Source organism: Hibiscus syriacus, unplaced genomic scaffold, assembly GCF_006381635.1.
Source record: "Hibiscus syriacus cultivar Baekdansim isolate YM2019G1 unplaced genomic scaffold, ASM638163v2 tig00111718_pilon, whole genome shotgun sequence".
Classification (NCBI taxonomy): domain Eukaryota; kingdom Viridiplantae; phylum Streptophyta; class Magnoliopsida; order Malvales; family Malvaceae; genus Hibiscus; species Hibiscus syriacus.
In genome coordinates, this window is record NW_024063161.1 from 161,941 (window position 1) to 183,229 (window position 21,289).

The following is a 21,289-nucleotide window of genomic DNA, read 5'->3' on the forward strand; positions in this document are numbered from 1 at the left end:
ATTTACTTGATTTTGTTATAAGCATATAAAGTAATTTCAATTGTATTAATGTTATTATGTGGATTGATTTATTTATTTTTAAAAAATCTTATATATTCATACGTATATATTTTACTATTCAAATTTTTAGCAAACACTATTTTATTAGTTTTAATGTTATTTATTTAAATATATTTCAAGAACACTTTTAAATAATTAACTCGAAGCAAATTAATTAAATTTCAATAAACATATCATAGTTTAACTTGATATTCAATTCAAGATTTTCATCATTACGACGATATGTAAGCGACACAGTACTAATTTTGGGCGTTGTGGGGTGATAATTCTTCCCCACACGTAACCGAGTCTCGGACCCTTAAAAATTGAATTTCTGGTAAACGCAGATCAAGTTTTGTCTTAAAAAATGATTTTTCTTAAAATTGTTTTTAAAAGACGTTTTTAAGTATTCGACCTACCTAACCCAAAGGTTGATGGCGACTCTATCCAAATTATTCCAAATCAATTCCAAATCACCCATTTTCCAAAATTAAAATCGTAATTGTTTTTAAAACATATAAACGATTGTTCCGCCGAAAAACGATTACGACAGGGTGTAATATTTTATTCCAACTTTCGGTGCATAGACAACATATTTAGATATATATTTTTAGTTAATAATTGTGATCAATGTTGGGTGGCCTGTCTGTTTCTGACATCTGCCACTACTTGCAGAGTTTTAAAGCTTTGAATCAAAGGGCTGTTGCAGTGGTGGTGGACCCAATTCAGAGTGTTGGAAGGTGGTGATTGATGCATTCCGTTTGATCGACCCACAAACCATGATGCTTGGCCAAGAGCCACGTCAGACAACATCCAATTTGGGGCATCTTAATAACCCATCTATCCGAGTGAGTGCCAAAGGAACTTTGTATGAGTTTTTCCTAATAGATTCTTTGCCGTGGGGACTGATCTCAATATTTTTCATTGCCAGGCATTGATTCATGGACTAAATAGGCACTATTATTCTATAGCCATTAACTACAGAAAGAATGAACTTGAAGAAAAGATGCTGTTGAATCTTCATAAGAAGAAGTGGACAGATGGACTGACACTTCGGCGTTTTGATACCTATTCGAAAACCAATGAGCAGACTGTTCAGGTCAGTGAGGGCTTTAATGTGCACTTCAGGGTGCTGAACCCTTGCTTGTTTATTTGTAAGATAGTGTATGAATATATGCTGCCCCTCATTGATTTGAAGGGAAGAGAAACCTAAGAGTGATAAGCTTCTCTTACAATGAGTTCTTCATATTAAAAAAGGGCATTTAGAATAGTTTCTCAAAAAGTTAAACTGTGAACTCCAAATAACTAATTTCTTGTTATACTGAAAATGGTCTTCCATAAGTTATGATGGTGGTTTATTTTGACTTGTGCAGGAAATGCTGAATTTAGCTGTAAAAACAAGAAGGCAGTGCACCAGGAAGATGAATTACCCCTTGAGAAGCTGGCAATTGCAAATGTTGGGCGACAAGATGCCAAGAAGCACTTAGAGGAACATGTCTCAAACTTGATGTCCTCAAACATAGTTCAGACTTTAGGAACTATGCTTGACACGGTCGTGTTACATAGTTTCTGTATCATCTTTTCAAGTTCAGGAATTGAATCTATATTGATATCATATATTGTCTGTCAAATGCATTGTTTATGTATTTTTGACAAAATTTATAACGACTACCTGCCCGCCTGATTAATTTTTTTTCTCTTTGGCTCCCGCTTTGTGTACGTGGGAGTGAAGGGATTTTTCAGCTTGTTGAACTTGCATTTTGGCAGTTGTTTGATGTTCTGTGTCTGTGGAAGATGAACAAAAGGGAGGAGGTTTGACCCATTTGCCTCAATCCCCAAGCACTGATATCCATGTGGTTCTTGGTCAATGTCTGTGTTCCCAACGACGTCAAAGGTTGTGATTCTGTTTGGTAGGGACATGAATGCTTACTTGCCTGATGGACTCTGTTCTAACATAAACAATATACAGTGATTTCACTGGTAAGGACCTAAACTTGTTGTGGTGTTTATACGGACAATGAGAAATTGTTTATTGCACTGCTCGGGCCAGACATCCTGACGTTAGAGACTTGACGACGTGACGTTGGACTTGCCAATAACTAATGTCGTGACATTCTCTATTGTTTATGCAAAACGAATAAACATTATTCTGAGTATCTTTTGGCACGTAGGGAGTAATTTGCCAATTACTAACGTCATAGCATTATTTATAAAATATTGCAACATTCTCTACTGTTTGTGCAAAACAACTAGACGTTATTTTGACTATCTTTGGCGTGTGCCTGAAATTGGGGTACTTAAAACGTCCACTAAGCTTGTTTAGCAAGACATATACATAGTGAGTCATGTTGGATAAGGGTAGGATTGTTGTGGTCTGAATTTTGTTGACAGATAAGTGATAGCTGGAGCTAGACTGTTATCAAAATTTGGGTGGACTTGTCAAGGAATGTCAATATTCTTATTCTATTGTTTTCTTCTTGTCTACTCCACAACTTTATATTAATTTTAAACTCAAGTTCATATTATTGGAGCGGAGTCCAGTGTACCCAGCCTGATATGCATGTTAAAAGAACTTTTTAATTTAAATGATCTCTTTGACACGGCCAATTATAATTTACGTAATTATATTATTTTCCGTTTCAGAATTAATTTAAGATTCATGGTTTTATATTTTAAAATGATTAAATTCTAAAGTTCTGCATTTCAAATCATATGAAATTTTAGAGTTTTTTTAAAAAAATAGATAATTTTAAAGTTTTAAATATTCAAATCGATTACAACTCATTTAAAACAATAACAAAATTATGTTTTCGAAAATGGATTTAAGTTTTTCAAATGAAATTGAAATGTTGAAGTTGTAAGATGGATTTACCGCGGTAACAAAATGATGATTTAGGTATTTGTTTTAAAAAATTAGTAAAAAAATCATAAGCAAATTTAATACTAATAGATATATGCTAAAACATTTATAAAAATAATATTATTTACGTAAATTACGAAATGATTAGAGATAAGATAATAAATGGAGAAATGGGTAAACGTGTGGGCCACGAATGGTAGGCCGGAGTCGAGAAAAGACCCTTTCCTTGTATCAATTGATTCTTATTCACCTTTGATCGGACGGTTCAAAAATACCCCGCAGCTCGTGGTCAGGAGCATAAAAATGACAAAACACATGCGCCTTAAAACGGCTCCGTTTCCTCCACGTCAGATAATTAAAAAAATAGAGGCAAAATCAAGATTGTTAATTATTTTTCTTCCTGTTCTGATTTCTCTCTCCCTCTCTCAAGTGTTCGTTTTTTTTCCAATCGAGAAAGAATGGAAATTTTGCAGGATGCCGGGAGCTGCGTTTCTCGATCGCAATGACTAGTTCAATTCGCCGCGTCGTTGTCTCCTCATTATCTTCGCGCGTAATCTCCCCCTTCCTCTGCTTATCAACGGATTTCTCTTCATACTCATTCCTTTCTCTTTCTTCACGCTGTAATTTTCTCTTTCTCTTTTCCTTTTAATATATATTTTCTGCATTTTCTTTATGAATTGAGATTCGTTCCGTTTTTTAATTTGTTTTTAACTGATTTGTAGAATATTTTATAACGTGGTCTTGTCTACATTGACTCGGATTCCTTTTTTTTCCATTTTATTTTTTTTCGGTTTTGATGTAAAATTGATCGTTCAAATTTCATGTTAGTTTTAGCTTCTAATGTTTTTTCGAAGTTCTCTGTTGTTACCCCGGCCGTTGCCGTCGGTATATCTCAAAGTTTATCATTGATCGATTCAATTCTTTGTTTTGATTCCTTCGCGATGAGATTTGGTTGTTGAAGCTTTATTTGTGTGTTTTTCAGATTTGGTTAATGGAATTCATGGACAATTAGAGACATTGCTTTAGTAGGAGTTTTAGCTACTGGAGTGGTTATTGGATTTGGAAATTTTATTACAATGTCCTCGAAAGGCGAACATCAAACGGTGCCTCTATCGGTTCTACTGAAACGGGAATCAGAAAGCGAAAAGATCGAAGATCCTGGGATTTTACATGGACAAGCGAGCCAGAGCAAGAAAGGTGAAGACTTTACATTGCTTAAAACAGAATGCCAACGAGCAATGCGAGATGGTGTTGCCACATTCCCAGTGTTCGGGGTATGAATTTTCTGTCTATCATACTAACTATATATTTGCTAACCAGATTCTAAATGCTCGAGCAAAATCACCTAACTTCGCAATAAAAACCTCAGTAGAATTATCCTCCCCCCCCCCCCCAAAAAAAAAACCTCAGTAGAATATAAATGTTTAAAAGCTTTCGTCTCTTAGTTGTATTGGTGTTATTATCTGTACATTTGGTTTGGTTTTGTGCAAATATAATCGTCCTTCAACCTTTTGCTTTAGGAAATCCTTTTTATAGGTTGGCTTGCTAAACATTTTTTTTCTTTTATAGCTCTTTGATGGACACAATGGGTCTGCTGCTGCTATTTACACAAAGGAGAATCTCCTTAATAATGTCCTAAGTGCTATTCCTGCGGATCTTAATAGGGATGAATGGGTTGCTGCGCTGCCAAGGGCTCTGGTTGCAGGCTTTGTCAAAACAGATAAAGATTTTCAAGAGAGAGGTATGAGTTCTTTTTTGTTTGTATACATATCCTATTATATGTTTAATAGGATAACCTTTGGATCAAAACGTAGTATTTTTCTAGATAAAGAGTTAATTTTATTAGATTTGTACACTTATTTCGGAAGTGGTTGATGCTGCCATTATGTAAATTGCATCTCATTGTTTCTGATTTCACCACTAACATTTTAATATTCTCCCTGTGAATTTTTTTGTCCCTGCATTTTGCTGAGGTCCATCTATGTAAGTGGGGTGACTGTTTGGTTGTGTATTTTACATTGGAACTTTTTGCTTTCTCTGGTATGATAAAAGACATCAAACATATTTGTAGATATTTATTTATATATCAGCTTGTCCTATATTTGTATGATTATACTTAGGCATATATATACTTTTATGTGCATAAGCACATAGTTTCTTCACCCATTAAGTGGGAATTGAGATGAAGAGAGACATTGTCAAGTAGGCATTTTTTGTTCTTTTATTTCTTAAAATTTTGGGTAATAACTTATTGTTGGGTTGTATTCAGCATATTTAGTAATTTATATGCATGTTATTTTTCTCTTTCCAGCAAAAACTTCAGGAACTACTGTAACCTTTGTGATAATAGAAAGATGGGTTGTAACTGTTGCATCAGTTGGTGATTCCCGTTGTATATTTGAATCGGCTGAAGGTGATATATATTACTTGTCAGCTGATCATAGGCTTGAATGCAATCAAGAGGAGTAAGTTATTAACATAGTGTTTACCGTATTTTAAGAGTTTTTCTAAATATCAATATCTTACCTTCTGTTTTCATCTTTTTAGGAGGGAGCGGATCACAGCAAGTGGTGGTGAGGTTGGGCGGTTAAATACTGGTGGCGGTGCACAGGTATCTCCCCTCCCCTTACAATCATGAATATTATTTTTGAGTTCATTAACAAAAACGCTCTTGATTCTTAGCCATTTTTTTCCATTTGTAAAACTTAATGCCCTCAAAATATATTCAGGTGAATGGATGCGCTAACACAATACTTGGAAAGCACAATATAGAAGCTAGTTTCAGAGTTAACATTACTCTATACTGAAAATGTACCATGAATAACTTATAAGATAATTGATGTAAATGAGAGGAGTCCTCTGTAAAACTAACAGTGGCTGCAATAATTGTAATTGGCAACATCTTCTTCTGTATCTGTCTTGTTTCAATGCAGATTTAAATATATGGCATTGATATGCCTGATAAATTGGTTCATCGTAGAGAATTTCAGTATCTGCAATCAAGGACAGAACTGTATTCGATTAATTTATGTATCAAAGTGGATCACTGGTAGCGTTGTTTTGTAGATTGGTCCTTTGAGATGTTGGCCTGGAGGCTTGTGTCTTTCACGTTCAATTGGCGACATGGATGTTGGGGAGTACATTGTTCCTGTTCCATATGTAAAGCAAGTAAAGGTTCGCCTTTCATATTCTGATTGTATGCTGGTTTTTCTGTTTTTTAATTTTTACCCTAACCAGTTTCCTTTGGAAAGGTGCTAGCTGTTTGACCAATCTAGTTCCACACCCCTCCCTATGAATTTAGAAAACCTTTTGTTTAATTGTTATTCGTAATAAATTTGACCTACTGGCTTATTTTCTGCAGTTGTCTACAGCTGGTGGTAGGCTAATTATCTCTAGTGATGGTGTTTGGGATGTGTTATCAGCCGAAGTAGCTCTTGACTGTTGTCGTGGAATGCCACCAGATGCTGCAGCTGCACAGATTGTGAAAGTACTCCTGAATTACTTTTGTTCTAACAATTGACTTGTCCAAGGGGATAGGCTTCCCATGCACCTTGGTAAACCTGACCTTATTCGGACTGGGCATTGGACAAGGGTTTTTTTTATTAATAAATATTTTTATTTAATTTTTTAAATATATTTAAAAAATCAAAAATTAAAAATCTTACTTGAGGTCTGACGGGTTGGGTGGACCTCGTGCAAGGATTTTATTTGTCCATCCGAGTCCAGCCCATGGGCACATCTAGTCTATACTATGCTCTTCAAATGTTGCTACTGTGAGCACTATGCCCTTCTGGTTTTGCAATATGTTTAGTATCAGTCTTCTTTCTGAACGACTTCTGACTCGGTCCCTACTGAACAGGAAGCCGTGCAGGCAAAGGGTCTTCGAGATGATACAACCTGCATTGTTGTTGATATCTTACCACTGGAGAAGCCACCTCCTCCTTTGCCACCTCCAAAGAAGGCAGTAAAAGGTAAGTTGAAGTCCATGTTTCGCAAGAAGCCATCTGAATCGTCTTCTCATTCTGATAAAGAATACATGGAGCCAAATGTGGTGGAGGAACTATTTGAGGAGGGATCTGCTATGCTTTCAGAAAGGTTTGTGCATATGATAATTCTTTATTTGTTCAGATATGAAATTTGTTCTTTGTGTGTCAGATCAAGCTTCAGGCCTGTGGATTTCTTTCCTTTCAACTCATTCTGTGGGGTATATAAGTTGCTATGAATGAGGAGCATATTAAGTACTTTATAGTTTTATCTTATTAGGAACATTTCTGTTGGATGCAGGTTTAATACAAAATATCCCGTGTGCAATATGTTTAAGCTGTTCACGTGTGCAGTCTGTCAATTAGAGATGAAACCTGGAGAGGGTATTTCAATTCATGCTGGCACATCTAATTCAGTAAAGTTGCGTCCCTGGGATGGTCCTTTCCTCTGCACTAGTTGCCAGGAGAAGAAAGAAGCCATGGAAGGGAAAAGACCTTCAGGAAGTAATGACAAAACTCTTACATTCCTCTCTTTGTTCATTGCAAACTTATGCTAAAAGCTCTTTGAACTTTTATTTTTATTTTTTTTCTTTCATGTTTTTCCTGTTTTCAGATAGATATGATAGTGACAGTGATTAGTTAGACCTCCCAAATTACTGTGGCGTTTTATGGGTACTAACAGTTGTTTCGGAGGTGGGCGTAGATGGGAAGATATCACAATCATATACTATTTTAATTTCATTCAATTTCTTATTGGGGTTCATGGAGCATTCTGGTCCATTTGCAATTGAGGATTCATTTTGATCTATACTCCAATTAAGAAGATCAGAGTTCAAACATGTGTTTAGATATCTGTTTTCTGGGTTCTGAGTAAGAAGAATGATGTTTACATCGAGTTAAAATGAAAAAAAAGAAAGAGAAGATATGCTGAAGATTTCATAGACTCGGCAGTGCATAGTTGGCATGCTTCAGAGGTACTTCTTTTTTCATCTGTGTTCATCCCATTGTATACCAGTCCCTCCAAGGCATAAAACTAACACTAAATGATAGTGGACTTGAAAGTGTAATATGATTATAATATATAGGGAATTGTTGAGTACTCGATACACTTTTGTCAGAAGTTAGGCAAAACTTTGCATGATTAGCTTGCTGGATGAAATTTGTTCATGTTGATAATTGTTCCTTCAAAAAAATAATATTATTTCTTAATCCAATTCAATGCATTATGTCTTAATGTCAGTATTATTTTCCACTGTTTTGGTAACTTTTATTAATTTCAGTATTATTCACACAAGTGCACGTATGCTTGTAATAAGGATTAACTAGTAGCTAGAAGTTGTGGTGTCTTGAGGATAGATATGTTGAACACCGCAATGAAATTGCGTGTTCGTGTGTTACAGATGGGGCCAGCATTGCTGTAGGAAGGAGTAGAAAAACGATTGGCTGGTGGAGGGTATTTGGCTCTCGTAAGCAAACATGTGAAACTCGCTTTCAAGTTCTCGAAGAGGGCAAGTGCTCAATGCCTTTATTATTCACGTTATTAGAAGCCAAAAGAAAAACATATAACCGAGGGTTGTTTCAAACATTGGGTTTAGGATTTTTTTTAAATATATAGAAGGTAGGTCCTCTGTTAACTAAGGGGTATCGAGTGGGAAGAGGCAAAAGCAGAAAAAAAAAACACACCCAAGGAATAATGGTAATGGATCTTAATTATATGGGTTTTGAAGGTTAAATTTTTGTTTTATGCCTCGTTTTGTCCTCCCCCTTCCATTCTTATCTTTAGAGAGATGGAATGAGATTATTTTGAGTGGAGAAGATGAGTCCGTCGGGCCTCCAAAATAATGCCTCCGTGATTGAGATGTTGACCTATTAGTAAATGAACAAAAATTCCCCCATGGGCTGCTGGTTTTGGAAGGGACCATCTTCGTACACTTGCGTGTGGGTCTACAACCATCTCACCTAACTGTGTAAGTCTCTGCTTAATCGAATGCTTCAACTTGTTGTCACGAGATCATGTGCAGACCTATTTGCAGATGGCCCATCTTCCTCTTAAATTGACTGATGAATAGAAGAAACCTTTGCCCCAAACAAGGTTGCACTGCTTGCAATTTGCTTGTCACAGCCTCAACCCTCAGTCCTTGTTAGTTCATGATCAAGCATTAATGGCGGGGTCGTCATCTCTGCCTCAACAATTAAAACCATTTGCATTTATACTGATCTATTCTTACAACAGAGAAATTCAATTCTCAACTGCAGAACATGTATCCTGTGATGGACCATGATGCCGTTGTTAAATGTTTTTTTTTTGGTTAGCCCAAAGTGATATTGATAACAAAAAACTCAATATCAGCTTATAAATATCGAAAGCAGCATTTAAAATCGGGTCCATTCAAAGAGATTTTGTATAAATGCATATGAAACTGATTAAGAAAAAGTGTATGTTGAACCATGGAACTAGCAGATTCGGACTTGAAACAGTGTTGAAGTCCACGGGGCATGAAATGAGGCCTCAGCTAATACCTCTCAATGACATCATTTCCATGTCAGGATGACAGGTGAGCATTGCTGAAATCTCGTTTTACACAAAGGCGATAACTTAAATGAACGTACTATTTTCTCCCCATGTTTAACTGGCGTGCAGAAAGAGAGGATAGGTTATTTCCGGTAAAAGAAATGAAAGGATAACAGTGTTTTGTTGGTACTATATTCCAATCCCAACTTTCTAAGATTCCTCTAGAAATGAACGCACATATTTCTGTATGCACAGTGTAGTGTATCTAAACATGATTCAACTCTCCTTTTCTTTTAGGCCCTCGCCCGTCTTATTGGCAGAACAGCTCAGAATAAAAGTTTTTGCCTTGCCATTCCACCAACCTGTTGTAGGCAAATTTGGATGTTTGCGATCTAGATTTCCTTGCATCAGTTGTTGGATTTGACAATGACCTACCAACCTTTTTTGATGCTTAATCTGCTAAATATTTCAATCTCACCTCACCTCCAAATGGCCACCGCCACCACCACCCTTTCTATCTATTGAAGAATAATGCAAAAAGGTAATCAAATATGTCCCATTTACTCTCTCTCTCTCTCTCCATATTGCCTCCTAATCTCCTTATCCCCCACCCTCTCTCTCCCTCACACACACAAGCAAACCACCTCAACTGAGAATAATTTTATTTCATTTCAGATACTGAATCAGATATCGTGGAATTAGTCTAATTAAAATCATGAATGGTTATCAGGAGCAGAAAACCAGGGAGAAAGTTGTGGACAAAAAGCAAGAAGGGTCAGCAGAAAAGCAATCCCCAGCTTCAGCTTCTTCAGCTTCTTCCTCTCCTTCTCATGATTTCTCCTTCACAGTCGTCTCTCTCCAGTCTTCCTCCAACACTGTCTCTGGTAAAACCAAAACCCCACCTTCAATGGCTATCGATTTGACTCCAGCAGATGACATTTTCTTTCACGGTCATTTGCTCCCTCTCCACCTCCTTTCTCACCTCCCGGTGTCTCCACGTTGTTCTACGAATTCATTGGATGGATGCAACGTTCCCGTAAGAGAGTTATTGGATGATCCGAAACCCGATAAACCCAGCTGCACCACTTGTAGAAGAAAAAACGATAGCAATATCAGAAGCAACAACAAGAACCATCGCAATGGCAAAGTTGGTAACTTCCATCAAACCCACAACGTTGAAGCAAAAGGAAGGACAAAGTCTAAGTCTTTCTCCTTATCCGGTTTAACAAGGTGGCACCACCACAAAGGGCGTGGCGTTAGAGAAACAGAAGAAAAAGAGAAGCACAGGACGAAGATGAGATTCGACTTGAGACATGTTTTGAAGAGGTACGTGAGGATGGTTCGGCCATTGTTGTTCTTCAGAGGAAGGAGAGAGAACCGCCATCTTCGTGGGCAACCTCGCTCGAGTTGGATAAACAAAGAGAAAGAGTTGAGAGCAAGAAGAGGAGATTTTTATTCAGCGCCGGCTTCAATGAGAACATCACCTACAAACAGTGGTCTTCTTGTTGCAACAACGGGTTACTCTTCTTCAACAAGTGACAGCACAATGGAGGAGCTGCAGGCTGCAATTCAAGCTGCGATTGCTCATTGCAAGAATTCCATTGAAGGGGAAGATAAATTCAAATGTTAGGCCCTATAAATAGGGTTAGAAATCAAATTATTCTATTCTCTTGTTTTTTTTTATTTCATATTAGTAAAATTCTTTAGATTTTTTTTTGAATTTTTCTCGTAAATCTTGGTGTTCTTTATTTTTTTCGATCGTGTTTATTTATTTGTTGATAATCATCATTCTGATATTATAACAAATTGGTATCAGAACTTCGGGTTCAAGATTACAGCAAAATGAAGTATGATATTTCGCTGTTGGATAAAAACACCATATTCTCCCTATGACAAGTGAAGATTCGAGATGTTCTTGCACAGTTATATCTCAACGATGCAATAGAAAGATTTAATGAGAAGTCAAAAACACAATAGATGAGTGAGGAAAAGCGTAAAGATCGTAATGTGCATGACATTGCTCGTGGTGAAACATTTGTGAGCAAAGTTGACACTTATGGTAATCATATCAATGTGAAGACTAAATCCAAGCCTAGAAAAAACTTGGACTTGATCAGTGTCCGTTACTGAAGATTACCCCTCTGAGGGGTGTTGTGGAAGAAGTAGAGAAATTGTTCGTTGAAATGACATTATTTTTTTGTTGAGTTTAGATGTCACATTGAATTTGTGTGTTGTCTCGAAACTTTTGCACTTTCAGTGTTCATGTTAAAGTGGTGATTTGTTAGAGTTTGACTTGAATTCAAAGTGACACAAATTAATTAATATATAAATATTGGGAAAGTATGAAACCCAGCTTGGTTAAAAGTAGAAAACTTTATTAAAGTAGATTTCTATTTTATTTAATTTTCCTTTGTAATCAAGTATCTATCCCTATAAATATATACTAAGGGTCAAAGTTAGAAATCAAGTTTTTCTTAGAAATCAAGTTTTTCTTTCACTAAAATCCTCTTGTATTTTTATCTTTTATAGTAGTGAAATTATTCTCCTCTACTCGTAGTTTTTTCTTTTTGGGTGGTTTTTCTTTTTTGGGTTTTTCATGTAAATCCAGTGTTCTTTGTTTTTCTTTTCAATCGTTTTATTTATTTGCCGATAATCATCGTTCCGATATTATATCACATACTTTTGAATTCCCTCTCTTCATATTTATTCAACTTCTATAAGCTATTTTAGCTTTTTGTTCTTTTCTTTTTTACTGCATATATATAATTAATATTTCCGTGTATAAAACGGTACATACATAAAGGAGTATGAGATTAGTTTCAAGATAAAAATGATGATTGCTTTGATAAATTTCAACATCTTAAAATGAAAAATTGTTTCTTTTATTGCCTTTTACTGTGCAGAGTATGTCATATGTAGTTTGATGAAATTGAGCACAATGTGAAGGTCAAAGATTTTGAGGATTCTTCACACGATTTGTTTGTTGCATTAAATAAATAGTTAAAGTTGTTAAATTCCAGATTCAAGAATGTCAAATATGAGATGGCATCTATGATGTATTTGCATATTCTTAATATTGTTTAGTGCAGCATTTTATATTTCATAATCCCTCCTGGACTTTGATGAATTCAAACAGTGTGATTATTGGCATCCTCTGCTTGTTCCTACTGAAATGCTAATCATGGTTAGCCTCGGCATTTTCAGTAAAAAGAGCAACCCATCATCATCAAGCCTATCTTTTTTTCATCTGTTCATTTTGCTTGAAATTTTTTCTTTCTTTAGCATTTACCCATGAATCAAACACTAAAAGAGCCCCACAGGAAAAAGGAAAAGTTAGCAATTATAGGGAGGGAGTAGAGCTAAAGTAGAAGAGCACAGTGGGTTTCAAATTTTCAGTCCCTACAAGCGAAAAGGCAATCAAAAGGGAACAAAATACCATTTCTGGTGGCAGATGCCCTAAAAATATCAAGTGGTATCAATGTGGGACACTTACGATGACTTGACTGCTTGAGAAATTTCTCCAAAAAGCATCAAGCACACAACTAATTGCATATGCAATCAAGTTCAACAGTGTACTTGGGATCTTAATATCAAAGACATGATTTGAGTGCCACAGATTTAAGATTAAGAGCCCAAGACCGTGTAATGAGGATGATGATAGGTTGTAATGATGACAGCAATTGTCTTGGTTTCTCCCCTCCTTTTTCCTCCCCTCTTATTCCAGGGCCATCCTTAAGTTTATACACATGAATGATGCTTGCATTGCTGAAACAAGTTAAAACTAATATTTTATTGACTGAGATTTTAATATGGGATGATTATATCTGAAAGCATGGAGTTGACCACCTGGGAATTCCTTTTTCTCAAACAGCGTGAAAAACAAAGAAGCCCCACAAAAAGGCGATGCCTGCGGGGCTCAAGAAAAACCATGATTGGAAATTTAAACAATGTGCAGCAAGCACAGCTCTGTTCCATGGAATGTTAGTTTATTTCTAGGACATGGTTTGTTTCACTTCAAACTTTCCAGAAGAAAGTTACTGTAACAAACAACGAACATAAAACTTTTGAGAAAATAGAAGCAGTGATACAAAAATTCATTGAGCAAAGAAAGGTGAAACATATAAGAGCAAAGAATCACCTCATTGAGTGGTTCGCTTTTCCCATCAATTATAAGGGAAAAGAAAGAGACATTGAGAGAGTGTTGTGGTCATATGATGTGTCTGTTTCATTGGACCAACAGGAAAATTTAGTAGTTTGCAATAAGGAATCGTTTTAAGTTTAACTTTACATAATTTATTTATTTCTTCAATCTCCCAATTTTAAGTTATTTTTTTATCACATTTGAACCACATATATTCCTCTAGCACTATAGAAAACTTTGCATTTTATTAAAGTTGATATTTTGACCGTAGTATTTTACAAATTTTATCTTCTCATCGATTCTTAGACTCATTTACACCGTCATCTATATTTTGTCCTAAAAAAAGTTATAAATATATTTTATAATTTTAAAAAATATTTGGTTTATTAAATAATATAATAATATCGAAAGAATATGAAAAGATATGTATGTATATCCTAAATAGTTAGAAAAATTCGTTAAAATAGAGTTAATATGTATTATAATATTATATAATTAAAATTAAATTTAAATAGAAGCTCAAATTAAAAACTAAAATTTAAATAGTAAAATAAAATTCACTAATTTATTGGCCATTTAAAATTCCCTACACTCTCTTTAGTTATTTTTCTTTCAATCTCATTTTTTTATTTAATGGCCATTTAATATCTTTTATTTTTTTGACTTCAATTTATCAGTTATATTTGAGCAAGGAATTTTAAAATACTTATTAAGATAAGATGTAGAGAGAATGATCAAGGATTCAAATTCAACTCAATAAAAAATAAAATCATAAGAAAATAAAAAAAGAAAGTGAGTGTGAATTATTAAATTATGAAAAAGGAATAATTTATTAATTTTAGATAAACATGTATTTGGATGAATGTAGATCTAATCTTTTAACTAATACATATCCATTACTAACATAAGATAAATAAATAATAATTTTGGTCTTAAATTATCTATAATAAATAATAAAAATTAATGTTGGATTTAATTATAAATAATTAATAAAATATTTAAAATAATAAGTTATGACAATTTTTTTTGTTGAATTTGTATCTAGTTTTTTTATCCAAATGACTTTAACTTTAATATGTCTGATACGAAATATAATACATAAATTGTCGTTACATGTAATTTTGTGATACCTAGATTGATATCGTTAGTGTAGTAATTAAACTATTATTTGTGTCCTTTATAACACAAATTGATAATATTAATAAGTGTCGTGTCAATCGAATGAAATTTTATAATTATTATAATAATACATAAAATGATAATTCAAGTGTCATATTAGATAATTTATCAAAAATTATATATGATATTATATATTTAAAATATATAAATGTTTTATTAAATAGTTTACTAAAATAAAAATTTAATGAGACGTTATTGCTAGAATGAGGTATATATACCATACAACTTGAAATTAAACGAAAATATGTAGACAAAACTAACCAGGGTTGGGTTGGTTCAAATGATAAATGATTTGATATTATTTAAGTAAGATTTTAAATTTGAAGTTTTGTATACTTAAAAAATTTCTGCTGGGAGATTCACCTATCAAAACTAGGTGTGCGATGTGGGTTAGTTCGGATTAGTCAAAATGAAACATTGGAACGGTAATAAAAAAATAGGCTTAATATAAAAAAATTACCAAACTATACTGTTTTTCTCGAATATGTGCATAAACTATTTTTCGACTCATCCAGGTGAGTAACATTGTAAACGTTACAACTTTAGGCGTCTGACGTTACAAACGTTACCACTTTAGGTATGTTGGTTCTAAAGATAGTTAAAAGAGCTCGTTAAGTGCCACGTGCCACAATCTATAATTTTAAAATCCTATTTAAAAAAAACTTAAAAATATTTTATTTTTGAAAAAACCCCCAATTTTTTTAAAATACCAAAAACCCTAAACTCTTAAAATATTTTATTCTAATCCCATTTGCTCCAACCGCCAATCATCTTCGACCACTAATTCACCGGCAACGGGCCACCTAGACGCCGTCAATCACCCACTAACCGATTACAACTCTTAATATTATTTCAAAACCTAAAATTCTCAAATCCCAAATCCTAAAATCTCAAATATTCAATCATTTAATTCATTTGATCGATCGTGATAATCGACCGTTTAACCTATTTTGGAAACCGATCATTTGATCGGCCATTTATTCGACGGTCTGGCTTTTGGCCATGGAAATTAACGGAGGAAATGAGGGAAAAGGGGGCACGAGGGGAGAAGAGTCGGGGATTTTTTTTTGTTGAGAAAAATAAAAATTTAAATATTTTAAGTTTGTGTCACGTGTCATTTAACATACATTCTTAACGATTGTTAAAATCAAGACACTTAAAGTGATAACGTTTATAATATCAAACACATAAAATAATAACATTTACAACATCAAATGTCTAAAATAATAATATTTATAATAATAAATACATTGAATAAATTAAAAAATAAATTTAAACACTTGTCAAGAAAATCAATATTTTGATATTAAGCCACGAAAAATATGTCGACAAAGAGAGCAAGTACACTGGTATCTAGCCCGTAAGAAGAGGTGAGAATAGATTGGCTGGCACGTGTCTTCCTTCCGCCTTTTATTCCTTATTTTTCCCAGTTTCATTCAGGCCCTTTTTTATTAATTAACGATTTGTCCCTCTTTAATGTTAAAAAAATCCTTAATTATTACTTTTACTTTTCGAGTCTCCGCAAGTCTTTTTGTTTCTGGGAAATCCCGTAAGTTCCTTTCCATTCTTTCTCCTTTTTATTAAATGAAGTTTATTAATTAGCTGTCCATTAATCTCTATCAAATCGATGCTTTAATTATGGATTAAGCAGCAGATCTTTTTTCCCTTTTGCTGTGGGAATGAAGCTTTGAGAATTTTGAATTGCTGGTGTTTGAGCTGGTTGGAGTTTTTATCACAACGTTGACTCTTGATTTATTTTCCTTCTTTTTGCTGGCAGAAACAATCGAGACTTCGAATCTGTTTTGACGTCTTAATTAACATCTTAGCTTCTTTATCCTGCTGCGAGCTTTCCTTCACTCTTTTCTTTTTAAGTTATTCTGCAGAACTTTTAGCAATCAAATTTGAGATTTTATAGATAAAAATCAGTCTCCTTATCTCAAATTATTATCATGCTTATCACTCTTTGGATAAGGAGCAATCTTTTTATTTGAAAATAGTAGTAAATATCTTCAATCATGATTAAATCAAGTGATTTACCTGCTCATGACAAAAGGAATTGGATTGAAGATGGATATGTTCTAATCTGTGAATTGGATTGGATTTTGATGCATCTTAAGTGTCGGTATCGACTTGTGAAATTTTCGGGATTAAGTTTGAATTTCATTCAAGGTAAAGGAGCGTATTTGATTTAGCAATATGAAACTTTTGTTACGTGTTCTTAGCAGATGAATGATCTAGGAAAAGTTTATTTGCTTATTACATTGCTAGTCTGTACCATTGACGGACCTTCTAATTGTGGGGCTGAAGTAGGTGTACATGATTTATAGGGTTCTGTTTTACGGGTCAATTGAGATTTGATTTGAAAATTGTGGTGTCTTTTTCCGTCTAGTTGGAATGGAGCATTTGCATGAAATTAAATTTGGTGAGATGTTCAATATCTGCTCCGTTAATGTTCTTTGAAACTGTTGGTTCATTCTTTGGTGTCATTAGTTGTTGTTGAGGTATTTGCTGATTGAATCTCAAATTAAAAAATCTGTGCCTGATAAGAGACTGTATATCGATACTGCACGTGCTTGCTTAAACATAGAGGTAAAACAAGTTTGTGATACTGTACGTGCTTGCTTAAACATAGAGGTAAAACAAGTTTGTGATGACAATCTGTTCTTGCTCCAAGTTCCAATTGATTTTTAATGCTTGTCAACTCTTGCTCCAGATTTTTTTTTCAAAATTTGTTAAATTGAGGATATACAATAGATGAATGCAGTTGCAGACATTGATTGGTTTTGCTGAAAGTTACTTTATATGTTAAACATATAATTGTTGATTTTCATGTCAGCTGTTTTGTCTGGAATTAGATGGATTAAGCAATGATTTCTTGTCAATTTATATTTCCCGTCTCTTGAATGGTTTCTTTTTCCTTGATTTCAGACACCTTGTCATTTTCAAATATGGAGAATGTAAAAGCAGAAGAGATGCCTCATTCAGAATCTGCTTCATCGCCTATAGATATGGACCATAATTCTGGTGAAGGTCAAACAATTTCAATTAGTAATGGGACAAAACAACATGAAAGTCATTTTCCGGTAATGGAGAGTTCTAAACCAGCCTCTTTACAAAATGTTTCTGATGACCAAATTAGAGGACAAGAAGACAGTAGAACAGATAGCGCAGCTTCAACTTCATCAGTTAAAATTGATCAAACTGAGACCGATCATCAGGGTAGACTGGTGGAAGATTCTAGGACTGGGGGAATGCATGACAATTCTGATGAGCAACCATCTCAAAATATTAGTTCCACTGGCACTGCACTTATCAAGGACAAAGCTGTTCCTCCTGCTTCCAATCCGAAGGTTGGAGATTCTGAAAATGACCATGTCGCACCAGCCGGAGCTACTGTTGGATCTATACATGGTGTTTCTGATGGAAGGCAATCTCAGGAAGCCAATTCTATTGTCAATTCTTCTGTTAAGAATGAAAATGGCGTCATTTCATTCTCTCCTAAGGTCAATGACTCTATGGCAGGAGATGCTAAAATTGAGGAGCATTTAGCCAAAATGAATGATCTTACTCTGCCTCATACGAAGATTATCAGTTCTGCTGCTGAATCCCCAAAATCTATTCGCCCTACACACAAAAAGCAAGTTGATTTAAATAGAGGACTTATTGATACAGCTTCACCTTTTGAATCTGTTAAAGAGGCTGTTTCCAAGTTTGGAGGAATTGTTGATTGGAAAGCTCATAAAACACAAACTTTGGAGGTATATTCATTATTAGTAGCGTTAATATAATCTATGCTGCTGCAATATAGTTTTGTCATGTCTAGTGAATGATGCTCGTCTTGAATTTGTTCTGTCTTTATAACTAATAATGATCATCATAAATTATTCTTTTCTCTCTGCCGTTCTTTTTCACTAAAACTTCAAATTTATTTTTGTGCTATAGAGACGCAAACTTGTGGAACAAGAGTTTGTGAAAGTCCAGGAGGAGATGCCTGAATATAAGAAACGATCAGAGGATGCTGAAGAGGCAAAAATGAAAGTATTAGAGGAGCTTCACAGCACAAGGAGACTAATAGAAGAGCTCAAGCTAAACCTAGAGAGAGCACAAACTGAAGAGAATCAGGCAAAACAAGACTCTGAACTTGCTAAGCTAAGGGTGGAGGAGATGGAACAAGGGATCGCTGATGAGGCTAGTGTTGCAGCAAGGGCACAGCTTGAGGTTGCTAAAGCCAGGCATGCAGCTGCAGTTTTGGAACTTAAATCTGTTAAAGAAGAGTTGGAAGCATCAAAAAAGGAATATGCTTCTTTGATGAATGAGAGAGATCTTGCTGTTAAGAAAGCTGAAGAGGCTGTTTCTGCTTCGAAAGAGGTTGAGAAGACAGCAGAGGAATTGACTATTGAGCTTATTGCCACTAAGGAGTCCTTAGAGTCTGCGCATGCTTCCCATTTGGAGGCAGAAGAGAAAAGGATTGGAGCAGCCATGGCCCGAGACCAAGATATGCACCATTGGGAGAAGGAACTGAAACAGGTTGAAGAGGAGCTCCAGAAACTCAATCAGCAAATTCATTCAGCAAAGGATATGAAATCAGAGCTAGACACTGCTTCAGCACTGCTACTTGATTTGAAAGCTGAATTAGCTGCTTATATGGATTCTAAATTTAAGGAGGAAACTGATAGACACCACAATAATGAGACACAGGAATCAGAGACAAGAACTCACACTGATGTGCACGCTTTCATTGCTTCATTAAAGAAGGAACTTGAAGACATAAAGGTCGAGATAGAAAAAGCAACAGCGGAAGTGGATTGTTTGAAGGTGGCTGCTATTTCATTGAAGTCAGAGCTTGACAAGGAAAAGTCTGCTCTTGCCAACATTAAGCAGAGAGAAGGTATGGCTTCGATTGTTGTTTCTTCTCTGGAATCTGAGCTGGACAAGACTCGATCAGAAATAGTCGTAGCCCAGATGAAGGAAAAAGAGGCCAGAGAAGAAATGGTAGAGCTGCCCAAACAACTGCAGCAGGCAGCACAAGTGGCTGATGAAGCCAAGTCATTTGCCGAAATGGCTCGTGAAGAGCTGCGTAAAGCAAAGGAAGAAGCGGCTCAATTAAAGGCCGGAGCAAGTACCATGGAGAGTCGATTACTTGCAGCTCAAAAGGAGATAGAGGCTGCCAAGGCTTCAGAGAAGTTGGCATTAGCTGCAATCAAAGCGTTGCAAGAGAGTGAATCAGCTAAAAGCACCGATGAGGTTGATTCACCAGCTGGTGTAACGCTTTCCTTAGAGGAGTATTATGATCTCAGTAAACGTGCAAACGAGGCAGAGGAGCAGGCCAACATGAGGGTGGCAGCTGCCATTTCTCAAATTGAGGTAGCTAAGCAATCTGAGTCAAGAAGCTTGGAAAACCTGAAAGAAGTAACTCGAGAGATGGCTGAAAGAAAGGAAGCACTAAAAATTGCTACGGAGAAGGCTGAGAAGGCCAAGGAAGGGAAGTTAGGCATGGAGCAAGAATTGAGAAGGTGGAGGGCTGAACATGAGCAGCGGCGAAAGGCTACTGAAGAAAACCCTCCAAGGGCAAGTACCGAGGAAAAGAAAGAAACGAAGAACTTTGAACCTGTACCTGCTGCTCCTGCCAACACTATAGCAAGCCCGAAGGTATATGATCATCGGAATAACACAGAAACTCAATCTTCCCCGGAACCACAAGTTGTAAAGAAAAAGTCATTATTCCCTAAGATTTTAATGTTCTTGTCCAGGAAGAAGAAGTTAAGTTCATCCAAGTCCCACGTAAGCCGTCAATGAAGTGGTGTTAATTATATCTGTTGAGATTTTACCTCCCTTTTTCCTGGGTTGTCACAGTATCCATAATTATTCTATAAGATTTGACAGGTTTTTACTCGTTGAGAGTAAATTCTATTGATTTATTTTGATGTATGGTAAAGTTGAGAACATACTCTTGGGGTTGTATGGGTAAGGGATCTTGATTCTGGAAGTAATAAAGATGGTTCTGTATAGGCTATGAGACGCTTGTAAATGGTTTCTTATGATTATTTTTCTTAACGGGATTAAGTATTTTGTTTGTTATGCTTATCACAGGAAATTGCTAACACTGTCTTTTCAAAACAAAAAATTGAATTAGATCAACGAAGAAATTAGACAATCAAGTAATCCAGATTTAAATTGTTCGGAGTTAAAATCTCATATACACACAATTAATGTGTGTAAAGCGTCAACTATAGATCTATGTTAAATATTCATTAACTTCTCTCTTTTAAGATAATTTTGAAGAATTATTTAAATATTTATTATTAAAAAAATATTTCTAATATATATTTAGACATATTGATAAATAATTTAAATATTTTTAATATTTAATATTATCTCTAGAATTATCTATAGAAAATCTCTTTTATAAGATTAATAATTAAGATGTTTATATATATCAATAATTAATTGCTATTAAAATCTATAAATAAGGGTGGAAATTTTCATTGTAGTAAGAGTGTAAAAAAAGTGTAGGACAGTAAGAGTGATGTAAATGGAAAAGGAAGTCTAGAAGTAAGAAAAAAAATAGTGAGATA

At 35.0% G+C, this 21,289-nt stretch overlaps 3 protein-coding genes and 1 pseudogene across 6 annotated transcripts; all 4 read left to right on the forward strand.

Annotated features, from left to right (window-relative positions):
- Nucleotides 1-669: 669 nt before the first annotated feature.
- On the forward strand, nt 670-1,940 carry LOC120168276 (annotated as a pseudogene).
- Nucleotides 1,941-3,284: 1,344 nt separating this feature from the next.
- On the forward strand, nt 3,285-8,093 carry LOC120168252 (probable protein phosphatase 2C 12). 2 transcript variants are annotated; one of them, XM_039177039.1, is made up of 10 exons: nt 3,285-3,519; nt 3,882-4,173; nt 4,469-4,640; nt 5,211-5,364; nt 5,447-5,510; nt 5,966-6,073; nt 6,261-6,386; nt 6,759-6,994; nt 7,184-7,386; nt 7,496-8,093. In XM_039177039.1, exons 2-10 carry the CDS (start codon nt 3,976-3,978, stop codon nt 7,519-7,521), a joined length of 1,287 nt encoding a protein of 428 aa, XP_039032970.1. In that variant the 5' UTR covers nt 3,285-3,519; nt 3,882-3,975; the 3' UTR covers nt 7,522-8,093. The 2 variants fall into 2 exon arrangements, with proteins under 2 accessions (XP_039032970.1, XP_039032969.1); XM_039177038.1 differs by lacking the exon at nt 7,496-8,093 and having other exon boundaries at nt 7,184-7,465.
- A 1,918-nt stretch (nt 8,094-10,011) lies between these two features.
- Nucleotides 10,012-11,024, forward strand: LOC120168285 (BRI1 kinase inhibitor 1-like). The gene has a single exon (XM_039177063.1). It carries the CDS (start codon nt 10,110-10,112, stop codon nt 11,022-11,024), a length of 915 nt encoding a protein of 304 aa, XP_039032994.1. The 5' UTR covers nt 10,012-10,109.
- Nucleotides 11,025-16,181: 5,157 nt separating this feature from the next.
- Nucleotides 16,182-20,607, forward strand: LOC120168290 (protein WEAK CHLOROPLAST MOVEMENT UNDER BLUE LIGHT 1-like). Of its 3 annotated transcripts, none has more exons than XM_039177068.1 (3): nt 16,182-16,263; nt 17,643-18,472; nt 18,657-20,607. In XM_039177068.1, exons 1-3 carry the CDS (start codon nt 16,191-16,193, stop codon nt 20,508-20,510), a joined length of 2,757 nt encoding a protein of 918 aa, XP_039032999.1. In that variant the 5' UTR covers nt 16,182-16,190; the 3' UTR covers nt 20,511-20,607. The 3 variants fall into 3 exon arrangements, with proteins under 3 accessions (XP_039032999.1, XP_039033000.1, XP_039032997.1); XM_039177069.1 differs by having other exon boundaries at nt 16,200-16,261; nt 17,640-18,472; XM_039177066.1 differs by lacking the exon at nt 16,182-16,263 and adding an exon at nt 16,680-16,883.
- Nucleotides 20,608-21,289: the final 682 nt, after the last annotated feature.

What these genes read in the sequence shown, in the direction of transcription:
- LOC120168290 (XM_039177066.1), top strand. Translation starts at nt 16,730, where the DNA reads ATGATTAAATCAAGTGATTTACCTGCTCATGACAAAAGGAATTGGATT. An exon ending in AAGTTTGAATTTCATTCAAG is followed by an intron (nt 16,884 to 17,642) that starts GTAAAGGAGCGT and finishes CCTTGATTTCAG; the next exon opens with ACACCTTGTCATTTTCAAAT. An exon ending in ATAAAACACAAACTTTGGAG is followed by an intron (nt 18,473 to 18,656) that starts GTATATTCATTA and finishes TTTGTGCTATAG; the next exon opens with AGACGCAAACTTGTGGAACA.
- LOC120168285 (XM_039177063.1), top strand. Translation starts at nt 10,110, where the DNA reads ATGAATGGTTATCAGGAGCAGAAAACCAGGGAGAAAGTTGTGGACAAA.
- LOC120168252 (XM_039177038.1), top strand. Translation starts at nt 3,976, where the DNA reads ATGTCCTCGAAAGGCGAACATCAAACGGTGCCTCTATCGGTTCTACTG. An exon ending in TAAAGATTTTCAAGAGAGAG is followed by an intron (nt 4,641 to 5,210) that starts GTATGAGTTCTT and finishes TTCTCTTTCCAG; the next exon opens with CAAAAACTTCAGGAACTACT. An exon ending in CTTGAATGCAATCAAGAGGA is followed by an intron (nt 5,365 to 5,446) that starts GTAAGTTATTAA and finishes TCATCTTTTTAG; the next exon opens with GAGGGAGCGGATCACAGCAA.